At 51.2% G+C, this 18681-nt stretch overlaps 1 protein-coding gene across 1 annotated transcript in view; it reads left to right on the top strand.

Annotated features, from left to right (window-relative positions):
- LOC116970155 (semaphorin-3D-like) overlaps positions 1 to 16507 on the top strand; it is a gene marked incomplete at its 3' end in the record, with an annotated part of 58484 nt that extends 41977 nt beyond the window's left edge. Inside the window, exons 9-12 of the mRNA XM_033016866.1 lie at positions 5912 to 6026; positions 6671 to 6740; positions 7556 to 7700; positions 16285 to 16507. Coding sequence (XP_032872757.1) covers positions 5912 to 6026; positions 6671 to 6740; positions 7556 to 7700; positions 16285 to 16507 — 553 coding nt within the window. The remainder of the gene's footprint in view (positions 1 to 5911; positions 6027 to 6670; positions 6741 to 7555; positions 7701 to 16284) is intronic.
- Between the last annotated feature and the right edge of the window lie 2174 nt (positions 16508 to 18681).

Genomic DNA, 18681 nt, shown 5'->3' with positions numbered 1-18681 from the left:
TCCGCCATTGCAGCCGCCAGCGCGGGCCTCCTTGTGTCCATGCGTCACCGCGCTGGGCGCCGCAGCCTCGGGCACGGGAGGTACCGGTGATGATGGAAGTCAGCGGGCCGGATGATTCCGGGTTACGGGCCACATTGGGCCCGGGGGGCCGTAGGTTGCCGGCCCCTGCACTAGGGACAATTTACAATTTTCACTGAAGGCAATTAACTTTTAATTGTCTACTGTATATCATGTTGTTACTCGCGAGCAAAGTCCTTGTATGTTTACCGTACATACTTGGCTAACAAAATGTATTCAATTCAATTCAATTCACACCTGTACGTCTTTGGAGTGTGGGAGGAAACCGGAGCACCCGGAGAAAACCCACGCAGGTCACGGGCAGAACGTGCAAACTCCGTACAGACAGCACCCGTAGTCGGGATGGAACCTGGGTCCCTGGCGCTGTGAGGCAGCAGCTCTACCCGCTGCGCCACCATGCCGTAGGTAGGGACCAGTGCAGTGGGAGCCGTTATTTTGTGAATCAGAGGGGGAAGATTACAAGTAAATCACACCTCGGGCTCTGGGGTAGAGTTGAGGGATTTAATTTGTGTTTGGAGTCTGTGGACACGTTAGTTTGATAGATGAGGTGTTGGAGGAAATCCGTTTCCTCTCTGGTTGCTGCGTGCAGGCTGTGATAACTGACGTAGGCCAGGAACGCCACAGATCACTCACACTTCATCAGTGCCGAATGCTGGCACAGATTCCCAGCCGGAAGTGGATCCGTTCCTTGCCGTGGGAATGCCGGGCAGTGTTCACTCACGTGGAGAATACCTGCTTTAATTATAAAGTCACAGAGTGACACAGTGTGGAAACATGCCCTTCGGCCCAACTTGCCCATACTGGCCAACATGCCCCAGCTACACTAGTCACAGAGTGACAGTGTGGAAACAGGCCCTTCAGCCCAACTTGCCCATACTGGCCAACATGCCCCAGCTACACTAGTCACAGAGTGACAGTGTGGAAACAGGCCCTTTGGCCCAACTTGCCCATACTGGCCAACATGTCCCAGCTACACTAGTCATAGAGTGTTACAGTGTGGAAACAGGCCCTTCAGCCCAACTTGCCCATACTGGCCAACATGTCCCAGCTACACTAGTCATAGAGTGTTACAGTGTGGAAACAGGCCCTTCGGCCCAACTTGCCCATACTGGCCAACATGTCCCAGCTACACTAGTCACAGAGTGTTACAGTGTGGAAACAGGCCCTTTGGCCCAACTTGCCCATACTGGCCAACATGTCCCAGCTACACTAGTCATAGAGTGTTACAGTGTGGAAACAGGCCCTTCGGCCCAACTTGCCCACACTGGCCAACATGTCCCATCTACACTAGTCACAGAGTGTTACAGTGTGGAAACAGGCCCTTTGGCCCTACTTGCCCATACTGGCCAACATGTCCCAGCTACACTAGTCCCACCTGCCAGCACTTGGTCCATACCCCTCCAAACCTGTCCTATCCATGTACATCTTTTATGGAGATACTTCTCCGCACTTCAGGACTACACCCGCACTACACGTCACATTAACCAACACGGTGGCGCAGCGGGTAGAGCTGCTGCCTCACAGCTCTGCCTCCCTCTCCCCCTCCACCCACCCACACCCTCTCTCGAGCAGTCTTTCGCTTCCCACAAGTTTTTCTATTCTACAATTAGTGCTTTGGTTGGGAACTTTGTCGAGTGAGTCAGGAGCATAGAAACATAGAAAATAGGTGCAGGAGGAGGCCATTCGGCCCTTCGAGCCAGCACCGCCATCCACCTCCAGTTTAAATTCCATTTGGAATATTTTGGAGGACCAAGAAACCAAGAACCAAGAATTGTGATCATGGCTGATCGTCCCCTATCAATAACCCGTGCCTGCCTTCTCCCCATATCCCTTGATTCCACTAGCCCCTAGAGCTCTATCTAACTCTCTCTTAAATCCATCCAGTGACTTGGCCTCCACTGCCCTCTGTGGCAGGGAATTCCACAAACTCACAACTCTCTGGGTGAAAAAGTTTTTTCTCACCTCAGTCTTAAATGACCTCCCCTCCATTCTAAGACTGTGGCCCCTGGTTCTGGACTCGCCCGACATGGAGAACATTTTTCCTGAGCGTTTTGTGAAGTTGATTAATCCTGGAGTCTGGATCCAAAGGTCTTTGGCCTTCAAAGGTTGAGGAAGGGTGGTGAAACTCGGCTGGTTGTGATTGATATCCGCGTTCAGCCCAGCTCCTTGCACTTTCACTGAGGCCATGAAGTATTGGAGACGGGCAATTCATCAGCACAGACTGAGTGAGCGGAGGGCACCGTTTATTACAGGAGCTAATGAGTTAAGAGGCATTACCAACAACTAATAATAACAGCTTTGATGTACGTGGGCTTACAAAAATAAACGTGCTTAGTTCAACACGGACTTTGTTCAGCTCCTGTTCTTGTAGAGCAGTGGCTTCAGCGGTGGGCTGGGCTGTTTATTCTATGGTAGACAAAAGTGCTGGAGAAACTCAGCGGGTGCAGCAGCATCTATGGAGCGAAGGAAATAGGCAGCGTTTCGGGCCGAAACCCAGAAGGGGTTCGGCCCGAAACGTTGCCTATTTCCAGAAGGGTTTCGGCCCGAAACGTTGCCTATTTCCAGAAGGGTTTCGACCCGAAACGTTGCCTATTTCCAGAAGGGTTTTGGCCCGAAACGTTGCCTATTTCCTTCGCTCCATAGATGTTGCTGAGTTTCTCCAGCACTTTTGTCTACCTTCGATTTTCCAGCATCTGAAGTTCCTTCTTAAACACAAATGTTTATTCTAAATTCATTCAACGATTCAACGTTATCAGCCTGGGTCCTGGAACACTGTGGTGACCACAGTCTATGGTGACGTTTCGGGTCGAGACCCTTCTTCAGACTGATGTGGGGGTCTGAAGAAGGGTCTCGACCTGAAACGTCACCTATTCCTTCGCTCCATAGATGCTGCCTCACCCGCTGAGTTTCTTCAGCATTTTTGTCCACCTTCGATTTTCCAGCATCTGAAGTTCCTTCTTAAACAGTCTATGGCTCAGTGTCCTGGTAACCCACACTGGTCACTGGTCATTGGTCACTGACACAAGGCCCGTTGTTAAACCCATCACCGTGTGTCCTTATGGCAAGCTCAGAGGTTAACCTCGTGTTAATAGGTGTTTCACCAACAGATCACTTACTAGATTAGACTAGACAACAGCCTGAAGAAGGGTCTCGACCCAAAACATAGAAACATAGAAACATAGAAAATAGGACCATTCGGCCCTTCGAGCCTGAATTGGATGATCAGCCATGATCATATTGAATGGCGGTGTAGGCTCGAAGGGCAGAATGGCCTCTACTCCTGCACCTATTTTCTATGTTTCTATGTTTCTATGAGCCTGCACCGCCATTCAATATGATCATGGCTGATCATCCAACTCAGTATCCTGTACCTGCCTTCTCTCCATACCCCCTGATCCCTTTAGCCACAAGGGCCACATCTAACTCCCTCTTAAATATAGCCAATGAACTGGCCTCAACTACCTTCTGTGGCAGAGAATTCCAGAGATTCACTACTCTCTGTGTCACATCACCCATTCCTTCTCTCCAGAGATGCTGCCTGACCCGCTGAGTTACTCCAGCACTCTGTGTCTATCTTCGGTATAAACCAGCATCTGCAGTTCCTTCCTACACACTCGATCTAGCCAGAAGTTTGTGCAGAGACCAGTGGTGGAGATATGATCGGATCGGATCGGATACGATACGATTGAACTTGTGCAGTCGCGGAGTTACGATAGATGATGTGTGTGTGTGGAAGGAGCAGAGAGAGAGATTGATGCGGGCGGGAATGTTGCCGGGTCTTTGATCAACTGGTGCACTGGGTGGGGACAGGCAGCAAATAAAGGATTAGCTCAACAAATGGGGAGGAATTAAGCAGTCAAAGTGGGTGATTAATTGCCATCAGGCCGGCTCCAACAATAAACAATGTCCAGCCATTTACAGCCACACCTGACGGGCGGGCGGGACATCTTTCATCAGCGATGTGCCCCCTCCCTCACCCCCCCTCCCTCACCCCCGCCCTCTCACCCCCGCACTCTCAACCCTGCCCTCTCACCCCCGCCCTCTCACCCCCGCACTCTCACCCCCACACTCTCACCCCCGCCCCGCACTCTCACCCCCGCCCCGCACTCTCCCCCCCGCACTCTCACCCCCACACTCTCACCCCCGCACTCTCACCCCCGCCCCGCACTCTCACCCCCGCACTCTCACCCCCGCACTCTCCCCCGCACTCTCACCCCCGCACTCTCACCCCCGCACTCTCACCCCCCTCAACACCCCCCCCCCCCGCACTCTCACCCCCGCACCCTCAGCCCCCCCGCACTCTCACCCCCGCACCCTCACCCCCGCACTCTCACCCCCGCACCCTCAGCCCCCCCGCACTCTCACCCCCGCACTCTCGCCCCCGCACTCTCGCCCCCGCACTCTCCCCCGCACTCTCACCCCCGCACTCTCACCCCCGCACTCTCACCCCCGCACTCTCGCCCCCGCACTCTCACCCCCGCACTCTCCCCCGCACTCTCACCCCCGCACCCTCACCCCCTCCGCACTCTTACCCCTGCACTCTCACCCCTCTCACCCCCCCTCCCTCCCTCACCCCCTCACCGATAGGTGTATGAATAGGAAGTGTTTAGAGAGACGTGGACCAAATGCAGGCAAATGGGACTAGCCCTATGAGCCAAATGGTGGGCATGGACAAGATGGGCCGAAGGGCCTGTGCTCGATGGGTCGAAGGGCCTGTGCTCGATGGGCCGAAGGGCCTGTACTCGTGCTCGATGCTGTGTGTTATGCTGTGGTCTAGGCTGCAGCCTGCAGTCGGGTGGAAGGGATATTCTGCCTCATTGTTGAACAGAGCAGTGTTATAAATGAGGATGGCTAGCACTCGGGACAAGCTGGGTTTCACCTTACTGGAGGAACAGAATAACCCCTGGCCCCTGCAGAAGTCGACAACAAAACCTTTCACTCAGTCCGTGGTTCATGCTGGGGGCAAGGGTTAATGAGCAAATCATTCATAAGCAATATTAAACTCTATTAATGTAATCCTTTCATCTCTTTGTTGACCGCAGGCCCTTAAACCTTGGCAACATCAAATATTTTCCACCATCAGTTGGCTCCAAGAATAACTCTTGGATTCTGATCTTGCTGAATGTTGGGAAGCAATAAATTAATTTAACAAGCCAGTTTAATTTAGTTTAGTTTAGTTTAGAGATACAGCGCGAAAACAGGCCCTTCGGCCCACCGAGTCCGTGCCGACCAGCGATCCCCGCACACTAACACTATCCTACACACACTGGGGATAATTTACTATTTTAACCTACAAACCTGCACGCCTTTGGAGTGTGGGAGGAAGCCAGAGCACCTGGAGAAAACCCACGCAGGTCACGGGGAGAACGTACAAACTCCGTACAGACAGCACCCGTGGTCGGTTGTTTAGGAAGGAACTGCAGATGCTGCATTACACCAAAGATAGACACAAAATGCTGGAGTAACTCAGTGGGACAGGCAGCATCTCTGGAGAGAAGGAATTGGCGACGTTTCAGGCGAGACTCTTCTTCAGACTGACCGACCCGAAACGTCACCCATTCCTTCTCGCCAGAGATGCTGCCTGTCCCGCTGAGTTACTCCAGCATTTTGTGTCTACCTTCGATTTAAAGCAGCATCTGCAGTTCCTTCCTACATAATCAGGGGTCAATCAGACGGGTGGGAGAAGGGATGGAGAGATCGATTGCGGGTCTCTGTCGCTGTGAGGCGGCAACTGTTGCCACCGAGCTGCCCTTGACAGACTAATTCTGCACCGAGAACCTACCACCCTATGGACAGGGTCCCGCTGATGTTCTGCCATCTTGCTCCTCCACAGAACGACGCTGGAGGTCAGCGCAGCCTCATCAACAAGTGGACCACCTTCCTGAAAGCTCGACTGGTCTGTTCCATCCCAGGCCAGGATGGAGTGGACACCTACTTCGATGAATTACGTACGTACTGTGGGTGGGGGGGGCGGTGAGGAGACATGAGAATAAGGGGACGTACGTAATTTAGAACGGTGATGAGGAAACACTTTTTCACCCAGAGAGTGGTGAGTCTGTGGAATTCTCTGCCTCAGAGGGAGGTGGAGGCAGGTTCTCTGTATATTTTCAAGAGAGAGCTAGATAGGGCTCTTGAAAATAGCAGAGTCAGGGGATATGGGGAGAAGGCAGGAACGGGGTACTGATTGGGGATGATCAGCCATGATCAGCCATGATCACATTGAATGGCGGTGCTGGCTCAAAGGGCCGAATGGCCTACTCCTGCACCTATTGTCTAAGTAAGAAAGTAAGTAAGTAAGTTTATTGGCCAAGTATTCACATACAAGGAATTTGCCTTGGTGCTCCGCCCACAAGTAACAACATGACACACAGTGACAGTTAGGAATGACACATAAAACATTAAACATTAATAATAATAAAACATTAATGATAAAACACCATTGATCAAGCATGTGAACCAACAAAACTATTGTCTATGAGGGACTCGGGGAACGGCAGGCGCTGCAGTCACAAACAATACAAAGTGCCGGGCCTGTTTTCACGCTGTTTTTATTTCAAGTCATTAATATTAACAGCTCTGTTATTGTTTACAGAGGATGTGTTCCTGCTGCAAACTCGGGATCCAAGGAATCCTATTGTTTACGGAGTCTTCACTACCACAAGGTAAATATTAATACTGGCGCATAAATTACTGCATCTACACCTCACGCTGCCTCAGCAAGGCCAGCAGCATCATCAAGGACCAGTCTCACCCCGGTCACACCCTCTTCTCCCCTCTCCCATCGGGCAAGAGGTACAGAAGTGTGAAAACGCACACCTCCAGATTCAGTGTTTAAGAAAGAACTGCAGATGCTGGAAGGTAGACAAAAATGCTGGAGAAACTCAGCACTCTGTGAAACGTCACCTATCCATGTTCTCCACAGATGCTGCCTGACCCGCTGAGTTACTCCAGCACTCTGTGAAACGTCACCTATCCATGTTCTCCACAGATGCTGCCTGACCCGCTGAGTTACTCCAGCACTCTGTGAAACGTCACCTATCCATGTTCTCCACAGATGCTGCCTGACCTGCTGAGTTACTCCAGCACTTTGTGTCTATCTTCGGTTTAAACCAGCATCTGCTGTTCCTTCCTACACATTGGTAAACATTTTCTCTGTATCACAACCTCCAGCAGAGACGAACCTGGAAGATGTCGGCAGTGAATTACATGACTCTGAGCAAAGTAATGAAGAGTTATGCTCTGGTTTCCTCCCACACTCCAAATACTTGTAGGTTTGTAGGTTAATTGGCTTGGTTTGAATGTAAAATTGTCCCTGGTGTGTGTAGGATAGTGTTAGTGTGCGGGGATCGCTGGTCAGTGCGGACTCGGTGGGCCGAAGGGCCTGTTTCCGCACTGTATCTCTAAACTAAACTAAACTGAAAGCCTCTAGGGATCGATAAGTTCAGCATTAACTTGTGGACGTGTTGTTTTTGCCCAGTTCGATCTTTAAAGGTTCCGCAGTCTGTTCCTACAGCATGGCTGATATCCGCGCTGTCTTCAATGGGCCCTACGCTCACAAGGAAGGCCCAGACCACAGGTGGGTGGAGTACAACGGGAAGACACCTTACCCGAGGCCAGGGACCGTGAGTACACACTTTTATTCCCCTTCTTACACCAGAATACAATAGTGGCTTCTGTATCTGCAATACCCTCAACCTCCCGCGGAGACCAGTGTTCACGGACGGCCTCTAGAGTCCCCGCATGGACACCCCATGTTCCCTCTCCAGGGACATGCAGGCATGGACCTAGGCCGGCAAGAGGGGTGGGCAGCCGACTCTGGGGTGACCATCGACTGTCCGCTGCCTGGACCCACCAATGGCCATCTTAGCCAGGCCCAGGAGCAGACCGACTGGGAGATCCCCCCCTCCCCCGATCGGCTCTCCCCTCCCCCTGCCTTGTGCACAAATACCAAAATCTGCACCTATCACTAACGAACTCATGATCTATCCATGTACCTGTTTAAATGTCTTGTAAATGCTGTCACTAATCAGGTCGGGGGGAGTTCCCCCCCCCCCCCCCCGCCACGGGTACCATGTAATCCCGCGCTACCTGCTCCATGGTCGGATAGTCGACGACTAAACCGTCTCCCCCACCTGGTTTGCCAGGTGAGGAGGGGGCTGTGGACCCCCAGCAGGACCAGAAACAAGACCTGTCAAAGGGCAGGTGAGCTCCTAGAGAGCCAACGGCCATCCACACTTCAGTAGAAGTTGCGATCACTGTCGTACACGGCATTGTAGGAATGTTGATAAACATGAAATGTAATTCTTCCCTCTCCTTGTTAAATAAAAATGAGTTAAAAATAGTCCCAGGCTCAACGACCTCCTCCGGCAGCTCGTTCCATACACCCACCACCCTCTGTGTGAAATGTTACCCCTCAGTTTCCTATGAAATCTTTCCCCTCTCACCTTAAACCCATGAAATCTAGTTCTTGATTCCCCTACACTGGTGAAAAGAGTCTGGGCATTAATAAGTGCATGTGATAGGAGCAGGATTAGACCATTCGGCCCATTAGTCTACTCCACCATTCAATCATGGCTGATCTATCTCTCCTTCCTAACCCCATTCTCCTGCCTTCTCCCCATAACCCCTGACACCCGCACTAATCAAGAATCTATCTATCTCCGCCTTAAACATATCCACTGACTTGTGGCCTCCACAGCCGTCTGTGGCAATGAATTCCACAGATTCACCACCCTCTGACTAAAGAAATTCCTCCTCATCTCGGTTGTAAAAGTAGGTCCTTTAATTGTGAGTGGATGCTGGCGAGGGATCAGTTTGATGTTGGGACCACCCACCAATCCTTGTTCCCCTCTCTCTTTGCCAGCTCCACTCTTCCTGTTATTCTTGGCCAGTGTAATCAGCAAAAGTACGTTGCACTTGGAATCACAGTCTCTCTGTTAGTCAGGAGCAGGCAGGGAGATAGGGAGTTGTGCATGGACCAGCCGCTGTATATAGGTGGATAAACTGACCCTCTAGGGGTCCGTCCCACTTACGCAACTTTTTCAGTGACTGCTGGCACCCGTCATAAGTCGTTACAGGTCGATGAAAATCTTCAACGTTGAAAATCCAGCGGCGACCAGAACAAGGTACGACTCTTTGAGCGACTACTCACGACCACACAGGCTTCACCCCCGCGCGACATGTCGCCTGTACGGTCGTGAGTCGTCTCCTCAGTCACCCAAAGAGTCGTAGCGTCATTCTGGTCACCGCTGGATTTTCAGCATGGTGAACATTTTCGGCGACCTGTAACGACCTATGACGGGTGTCGGCAGTGGCCGAAAAAGTTGCGTAAGTGGGACAGGCCCATCTCTCTCCATCGCTTCTACCACCAGCCTGACTGACCCCTGATTAGGTAGGAAGGAACTGCAGATGCTGGTTTAAATCGAAGGTAGACACAAAAAGCTGGAGTAACTTAGCGGGACAGGCAGCATCTCTGGAGAGAAGGAATGGGTAACGTTTCAGGTCGGTCAGTCTGAAGAAGGGTCGCGACCCCGAAACGTCACCCATTCCTTCTCTCCAGAGATTCTGCTTGTCCCGCTGAGTTACTCCAGCGTTTTGTGTCTATCTTTGGTGTAATGCAGCATCTGCAGTTCCTTCCTAAACAACCAACTACGGGTGCTGTCTGTACGGAGTTTGTACGTTCTCCCCGTGACCTGCGTGGGTTTTCTCCGGGTGCTCTGGTTTCCTCCCACACTCCAAAGACCTGTAGGTTTGTAGGTTAATTGGCTTCGGTATAATTGTAAATTGTCCCTAGTGTGTGTAGGGTAGTGTTAGTGTGCAGGGGATCGCTGGTCGGCACGGACTCGCTGGGCCAAGGGGCCTGTTTCCGCGCTGTATCGCTCTGTGACTCTATGACTAGTGTAGCTGGGACATGTTGGCCAGTGTGGGCAAGTTGGGCTGAAGGGCCTGTTTCCACACTGTATCACTCTGTGACTAGTGTAGCTGGGACATATTGGCCGGTGTGGGCAAGTCGGGCTGAAGGGCCTGTTTCCACACTGTATCACTCTATGACTAGTGTAGCTGGGACATGTTGGCCAGTGTGGGCAAGTCGGGCCGAAGGGCCTGTTTCCACACTGTGTCACTCTGTGACTGGTGTAGCTGGGACATGTTGGCCAGTGTGGGCAAGTCGGGCCGAAGGGCCTGTTTCCACACTGTGTCACTCTGTGACTAGTGTAGCTGGGACATGTTGGCCAGTGTGGGCAAGTCGGGCCGAAGGGCCTGTTTCCACACTGTGTCACTCTGTGACTAGTGTAGCTGGGTCATGTTGGCCGGTGTGGGCAAGTCGGGCCGAAGGGCCTGTTTCCACACTGTGTCACTCTGTGACTAGTGTAGCTGGGACATGTTGGCCAGTGTGGGCAAGTCGGGCCGAAGGGCCTGTTTCCACACTGTGTCACTCTGTGACTGGTGTAGATGGGACATGTTGGCCGGTGTGGGCAAGTCGGGCCGAAGGGCCTGTTTCCACACTGTGTCACTCTGTGACTAGTGTAGCTGGGACATGTTGGCCAGTGTGGGCAAGTCGGGCCGAAGGGCCTGTTTCCACACTGTGTCACTCTGTGACTGGTGTAGATGGGACATGTTGGCCGGTGTGGGCAAGTCGGGCCGAAGGGCCTGTTTCCACACTGTGTCACTCTGTGATTCTAAAGTTATTTTCATTGAGTTGTACATGGCCAGCATTGACCTTTGACATGGCCTGGTGTTTACTACGGAGTGATTTCTCTCTGTCTGGGCCCGTTCTGAGTACGTTTCACTTTAACCAGCCTGGGATCGTGCTTCATTAATGAAGTGGCGTTTGATGTTGAGATGCTTCACTGCCCAAACACACAGCAGAACTGTTGCTCTTTCCCAGGTGACGGGGCCAGTGGGTGAATGAGTAACTCACTCGATGAGGGGGTGAGAGGGAAGGAGGGCAGGGCAGGGCAGGGGGGAACGTGGCAGGTAAGTCATTCTGGGCGATGTGTTTGACTGAACACACTGTGGTGGGACGGGGTGAGTTGGAATGGGCCACACACTCAGTGAGGGAGTGAGTCTGCTCTTTATTCAACAATGCAATGTGACAGACAACAGGGTATTGGAGACCCTCGCACTACCTGTAGTTTAGCAAGGAACTGCAGGCGCTGGTGTTAACAGAAGATAGACACAAAATGCTGGAGTAACTCAGTGGGACAGCTTCACGGATAGGAGGGGATGTCTGTGAGTTGTCACCAGGCCTCAGCCCAGTAGAGGGCAGCACGCCTCCTTCAGTATCTTTGTATAGATACTTATATTTATAATATTTGTATACTGCCTTGTAAACAGTCTTTAGTTTAGTTTAGTTTAAAGATACAGCACGGAAACAGGCCCTTTGGCCCACCGAGTCCGTGCCGACCAGCGATCCCCGCACACTAACACTATCCTACACACTAGGGACAATTTACAATTTTACTGAAGCCAATTAACCTACAAACCTGCACGTCTTTGGAGTGTGGGAGGAAACTGGAGCACCCGGAGAAAACCCACGCAGTCACGGGGAGAACGTGCAAACTCCGTACAGACAGCACCCGTAGTCAGGATGGAACCCGGGTCTCTGGCGCCGTGAGGCAGCAGCTCTACCCGCTGCACCACCATGCCGGTCTAATCGGACTTTACTGGCTTTCCCTTGCACTAAACGTTATTCCCTTTATCCTGTATCTGTACACTGTGGACGGCTCGATTGTAATCATGTATTGTCTTTCCGCTGACTGGTTAGCATGCAACAGAAGCTGTTCACTGTACCTCGGTACACGTGACAATAAACCAACCTATGTTAAACTGAAGATCAGTGGAGACCAGGAACAGGCCCTTCGGCCCACAATTTCCGTGCTGAATATGACGCCAAGTGAAACTGGTCTTATTACAACAGCAGCGGCCCTTAAGGTTACGGTCATTATTTTCACACACAGAGAGTTGTGAGTCTGTGGAATTCTCTGCCTCAAGAGGGCGGTGGAGGCCGGTTCTCTAGATACTTTCAAGAGAGAGCTGGATAGGGCTCCTAAAGATAGCGGAGTCAGGGGATATGGGGAGAAGGCAGGAACGGGGTACTGATTGGGGATGATCAGCCATGATCACAGTGAATGGCGGTGCTGGCCATCCTTCTAAACTCCAGCGAGTACAGGCCCAGTGCCGACAAACGTTCTTCATATGTTAACCCACTCATTCCTGGGATCATTCTTGTAAACCTCCTCTGGACCCTCTCCAGAGCCAGCACATCCTTCCTCAGAGACGGGGCCCAATATTGCTCACAATATTCCAACTGCGGCCTGACCAGCACCTTATAGAACCTCAGCATTACATCCCTGTTTTTGTATACAAGCCCTCTGGAAAATAAATGATTGAATGGCGGAGCAGACTCAATGGGCCGAATGGCCTTACTCTGCTCCTAGAATTTATGTGGGACCTTATCAAAGGCTTTCTGAAAGTCCAGGTACACTACATCCACTGGTTCTCCCTTGTCCATTTTACTTGTCACATCCTCAACAAATTCCAGAAGGTTTGTCAAGCATGATTTCCCCTTCGTAACATGACGTCAAACTTCTATCCTGAAACTCCTGACTGAAGAAGGCCAGAGTGCCGAAAGCCTCCTGCACCAACCTGCCTTCCTGCGACTCCACTTTCAGGGAACGATGTGCTTCTACATCAGGCACTGCCAGGCACTGGCACGGTGTCACAATACTTGTGTTGGAAGGAACTGCAGGTGCTGGTTTAAACCGAAGATAGACACCAAATGCTGGAGTAACTCAGCGGGACAGGCAGCATCTCTGGAGAGAAGGAATGGGTGATGTTTTGGGTCGGGACTGGTCAGTCTGATGAAGGGTCTCGACCTGAAACGTCACCCATTCCTTCTCTGCAGAGATGCTGCTGCCTGTCCCGCTGAGTTACTCCAGCATTTGGTGTCTATCTTCGTGTTAAACCAGAATCTGCAGTTCCTCCTTACAACATATGATGAGCGTTTGACGGCACTGGGCCTGTACTCACTGGAGTTTAGAAGAATGAGGGGGAATACCTCTTAGTAACGTTACTGTGGTGTGTACAGAATGCTTCCTGCCTGAGTTCCAGTGTCGAGTGGAATAACGAAGAGAAGCCAGCGATATTTCCATTTGCCTTGTGCTGCTGTCTCCCGGCCAAATGTCCTCCCTCATCATTTATCAAAGCTCGGAGATGACATTTCTTTTCCTTTCTGTTCTGCACTCAATGCTGGAGAGTCTCGTTATAGATCACCCTGTGTTTCCATCTGGTGATGTCTGGGCAACAGGCATGCTACACTCAGCCAAGGGCAAGGATTGGAACCTCTCCCTTATTCAGTCAGGTCCGCTCCGCCCATAACTTGCCTTCCTCACTTTTTCCCTTCAATCAGATATTCCAGAACTGCTTTACTGAACCGTAAATGGCACGGTGGTGCAGCGGGTAGAGCTGCTGCCTCACAGCACCAGAGACCCGGGTTCCATCCTGACTACGGGTGCTGTCTGTACGGAGTTTGTACGTTCTCCCTGTGACCCGCGTGGGTTTTCTCTGGGTGCTCCGGTTTCCTCCCACACTCCAAAGACGTGCAGGTTTGGAGGTTACTTGGTTTGGTTATAAATGTAAATTTGTCCCCAGTGTGTGTAGGATAGTGTTAGTGTGCGGGGGGATCACTGGTCGGCACGGACCCGGTGGGTCGAAGGACATATTTCCACGCTGTATCTCTGAACTAAACTAAACTAAACTAGTGTCAGGACTGAGCAGATGTGGGCAGCAGGCACATGGTACACTTGGCCAAGGGGAAGGATTGGAATCTTTCCCCAAACGGTCAGTCCGCCCATAACTTGGTCCCTTCCTGCTTTCCTCACTTTTTCCTTCAGATATTCCAGGACTGCTTCACTGAACAACAAGGACAAAGAACTCATTGAGAAATCCCGTGCTGGAACCAGGGGATTTCTGCTATTAATCCACAGAGTGCAAAGGATAGTTTGATAGTTTGGTTTATTGTCACGTGTACCAATGAATAGCTTTTTGTTGCGTGCTATCCAGTCAGAGGAAAGACAATACTTGATTACTATCAAGTGTCCACAGTGTAAGGATCCAGGATGAAGGGAATAATGTTTAGTGCAAGGTAAAGTCTAGTAAAGTCCAATTAAAGATAGTCCGGGCGTCACTAATGAGGTAGATGGGAGGTCAGGACTGCTCTCGAGTTGGTGATGACAGGATGGGCTCAATGGTCAATGGTCAATGGTCAATGGTCAATGGTCGATGATTTAATGGACAATGATCAATAGTCAATGGTGCATTATAGTCACATGTGCAAATGTGATATCTGTGAAATTATTTTCTTAAAACAGTTCCATCTGTCCACACTGTGCAGGAAACTCTTCCCTTCGTTTACAGTTTAGTTTCAAGACGCTGTGGCAGCGGGTAGTGTTGCTGCCGACCAGCGATCCCCGCACACTAACACTATCCTACACACACACACACTGGGGACAATTTACAATTTTACAGAAGCCAATTAATCTACAAACCCGCATGACTTTGGAGTGTGGGAGGAAACCGGAGCACCCGGAGAAAACCCACGGGGAGAACATGCAAACTCCGTACAGGCAGCACCCGTAGTCAGGATGGAACCCGGGTCTCTGGCGCTGTGAGGCAGCAGCTCTACCCGCTGCCCCACCGTGACATCTCCAGTTACTGAAAGTTAGTGCAGAGAAGGGCAGCCACGGTGGAGCAGCGGGTAGAGCTGCTGCCTCACAGCGCCGGAGACCCGGGTTCCATCCCGACTTCGGGTGCTGTCTGTACGGAGTTTGCACGTTCTCCCCGTGACCTGCGTGGGTTTTATCCGGGTGCTCCGGTTTCCTCCCACACTCCACAGACATGCAGGTTTGTAGGTTAATTGGCTTCTGTAAAATTGTAAATTGTCCCCAGTGTGTGTGGGATAGTATTAGTGTGCGGGGATCGCTGGTCGGCATGGACTCGATGGGCCGAAGGGCCTGTTTCCGCGCTGTATGTCTAAACTAAAAATAAAACAGTGTCACTGAAAGTAACCTTTCAGCCACTAGAGGGAGCAGCAGAGCTGTGCATGAAAAGATGCTTCAACTTCAGAACTACTGTAAGTTCGATCTCACAAGTTTGGGATCTCAAACTAAACTGGAACGAGATTTATCTGTGTTTAGTCTCCCCGTTAGCAAGTAACATCTGATCACAGAGCGTTTGTCGGCACTGGGCCTGTACTCGCTGGAGTTTAGAAGGATGAGGGGGTATCTCATTGAAACTTACAGAATAGTGAAAGGCCTGGATAGAGTGGATGTGGAGAGGATGTTTCCACTAGTGGGAGAGTCTAGGACCAGAGGGCACAGCTTCAGAATTAAAGGACGTTCCTTTAGGAAGGAGATGGAGGAATTTCTTTAGCCAGATGGTGGTGAATCTGTGGAATTCGTTGACACAGACGGTGGTGGAGGCCAAATTAATGGATATTTTTAAGATGGATTTAAGGTGAGAGGGGAAAGATTTAATAGGAACCTGAGGGGTAACTTTTCCACAGAGGGTGGTGGGTGCATGGAATGAGCTGCCGGAGGAGGTCGTTGAGTCAGGGACTGACACAACGTTTATAAGATAATTAGACAGGTACATGGATAGGACAGGTTGAGAAGGGTATTAGCAAAATGCGGACATGTGGGACTAGTGTAGATGGGGCATGTGTGGCGCTGTGAGGCAGCTGGAACACCTGCTGCACCACTGTGCCGCTGTTATTTATAAAGTCACAGAGTGACACAGAGAGGAAACAGGCCCTTCAGCCCAATACCTGCCAACATGCCCCATCTACACTAGTCCCACCTGCCTGCGTTTGGTCCGTATCCCTCTAAACCTGTTCTATCCATGAGTCTGAAGAAGGGTTTCGGCCCGAAACGTCGCCTATTTCCTTCGCTCCATAGATGCTGCCTCACCCGCTGAGTTACTCCAGCACTTTTGTCTACCTTCGATTTTCCAGCATCTGCAGTTCCTTCTTGAACACACTATTATATCTTTCCCCATTCACCTTAAACCTATGTCCTCTGGTCCTCGATTCCCCAACGCTGGGCGAGAGACTCGACCCGATCTATTCCTCTCATGATGTGTGACCTATTTGTTGGTATAAGTGTTGTAATGCAATGTTTTTTCAAGGATGATTGTCCTTTTGGCCAACAGTGTCCCAGTAAAACATATGACCCGTTGATAAAGTCCACCAAGGACTTCCCGGATGAGGTGGTCAGCTTTGCCCGCTACCACCCGCTGATGTACAAGGCCGTTCACCCACTGAGCAACAAGCCCATCTTCACCAGGATCAACGTGGACTACCGGCTCAGCCAGGTGGTGGTGGACCAGGTGACAGCAGAAGACGGGCAGTACCAGGTCATGTTCATCGGCACAGGTAACACCCCACCCCAGCCCCCCAACCCACCCCAGCCCCCCAACCCACCCACCCATTCACCAACTGCACAGTGAGGGGTAGAGTGTGTAGAGCACTCAGCAAGGCACAAAATGCTGGAGTAACTCAGCGGGTCAGGCAGCATCTGTGGAGAACATGGATAGGTGACGTTTCACAGAGTGCTGGAGTAACTCAGCGGGTCAGGCAGCATCTGTGGAGAACATGGATAGGTGACGTTTCACAGAGTGCTGGAGTAACTCAGCGGGTCAGGCAGCATCTCTGGAGATGGAGCAGTGAGCCTGAGGAAGGGTCCCGACCGAAACGTCCCCTAGTGAAAGGCCTGGATGTGGAGAGGATGTTTCCACTAGTGGGAGAGTCTAGGACCAGAGGGCACAGCCTCAGAATTAAAGGACGTTCCTTTTGGAAGGAGATGAGGAGGAATTTCTTTAGTCAGAGGGTGGTGAATCTGTGGAATTCGTTGCCACAGACGGCTGTGGAGGCCACAAGTCAATGGATATTTTTAAGGCAGAGATAGATAGATTCTTGATTAGTGCGGGTGTCAGAGGTTGTGGGGACAAGGCAGGAGAATGGGGATAGGGGGGAGAGATAGATCAGTCGTGATGGAATGGTGGAGTAGACTTGACGGGACGAATGGCCTGGTTCTGAACCTATCACTCATGAACTTGAAGATCCATGTTCTCCAGAGAAGCTGCCTGACTCGCTGAGTTACTCCAGCACTCTGTCTTTGTTTGAAGAAGTTTCCCCACTGACCTGCAGATGGCAGTGTTTGCCCATGACTGACATCCCCCTCTTCTCTCTCTCTCTCTCCCTCTCCCTCTCCCTCCCTCCCTCCCTCCCTCCCTCCCTCCCTCCCCCCCCCTCCCTCTCTCTCTCCCTCTCCCTCTCTCTATCTCCCCCCCCCCCCCCCCCCCGACTTGGCCACCACAGCCGTCTGTGGCAATGAATCCCACAGATTCACCACCCTCTGACTAAAGAGATTCCTCCTCATCTCCTTCCTTAAGGAACATCCTTTAATTCTAAGTGAATTATGTTTCGGCTCGAGACACTTCTTCAGGCTCGTGTTCCCCCGGTGTCTTGGTCTTCACCTAGAGAGTTGTGAATCTGTGGAATTCTCTGCCACAGAAGGCAGTAGAGGCCGATTCACTGGATGTTTTCAAGAGAGAGTTAGATTTAGCTCTTGGGGCTAACGGAATCAAGGGATATGGGGAAAATCAGGAACGGGGTACTGATTCTGGATGATCAGCCATGATAATATTGAATTGCGGTGCTGGCTCGAAGGCCGAATGTGCCTACTCATTCACTGTTTTATGTTTCTATGTTCTATGAATTTAAGAATCACTACTTTTTTCTGAGTGTAAACGTATCTTTGGCTGCTGGTAGCGCAACAAGTTCATGTACTCGGTACACCGGTACAATTAATAGTCTCAACTACTTTTTGTTAAGTTTATTGTCACGTGTACCGAGGTACAGTGAAAAGCTCTTTGTTGCGTGCTAACCAGTCAGCGGAAAGACAATACATGATTACAATCGAAGCCGTTCACCGTGTACAGATACATGATAAAGGGAATAACGTTTAGTGCAAGGTAAAGCCAGTAAAGTCCGATCAAGGAAGTCCGAGGGTCACCAATGAGGTAGATAGTAGTTCAGGACCGCTCTCTGGTTGTGGTAGGATGGTTCAGTTGTCTGATAACAGCCGGGAAGAAACTGTCCCTGAATCTGGAGGTGTGCGTTGGTTTTCACACTTCCACAGGGAGTGACCGGGGGTGAGACTGGTCCTTGATGATGCTGCTGGCCTTGCCGAGGCAGGGTGAGGTGTAGATGGAGTCAATGGAAGGGAGGTTGGTTTGTGTGTGTGTGATGGTCTGGGCTCGTTGCAGCCTCGTGTTAAGCAGCCTGCCACCGTCTAATAGCATCTGAAAATAAATACTGCTCTCTGCACAATCTAAATATCTCAGCCCAGTCACACAATGAAGCACTTTGTGAGTTGCAAGGGCTGTTTATGTGAATCACATGTGGCCCAGGTTTACAATTTCCCCGATGGCCCGCAACAGTGATGCGGCACGGTGGTGCAGCGGGTAGAGCTGCTGCCTCTCAGCGTCACTGACCCGGTTCCACCCCGACTGCGGGTGCTGTCTGTACGGAGTTTGCACGTTCTC

Source organism: Amblyraja radiata, unplaced genomic scaffold, assembly GCF_010909765.2.
Source record: "Amblyraja radiata isolate CabotCenter1 unplaced genomic scaffold, sAmbRad1.1.pri scaffold_582_ctg1, whole genome shotgun sequence".
In the NCBI taxonomy this organism is placed as follows: domain Eukaryota; kingdom Metazoa; phylum Chordata; class Chondrichthyes; order Rajiformes; family Rajidae; genus Amblyraja; species Amblyraja radiata.
This window is presented reverse-complemented; position numbering and strand designations above follow the sequence as displayed.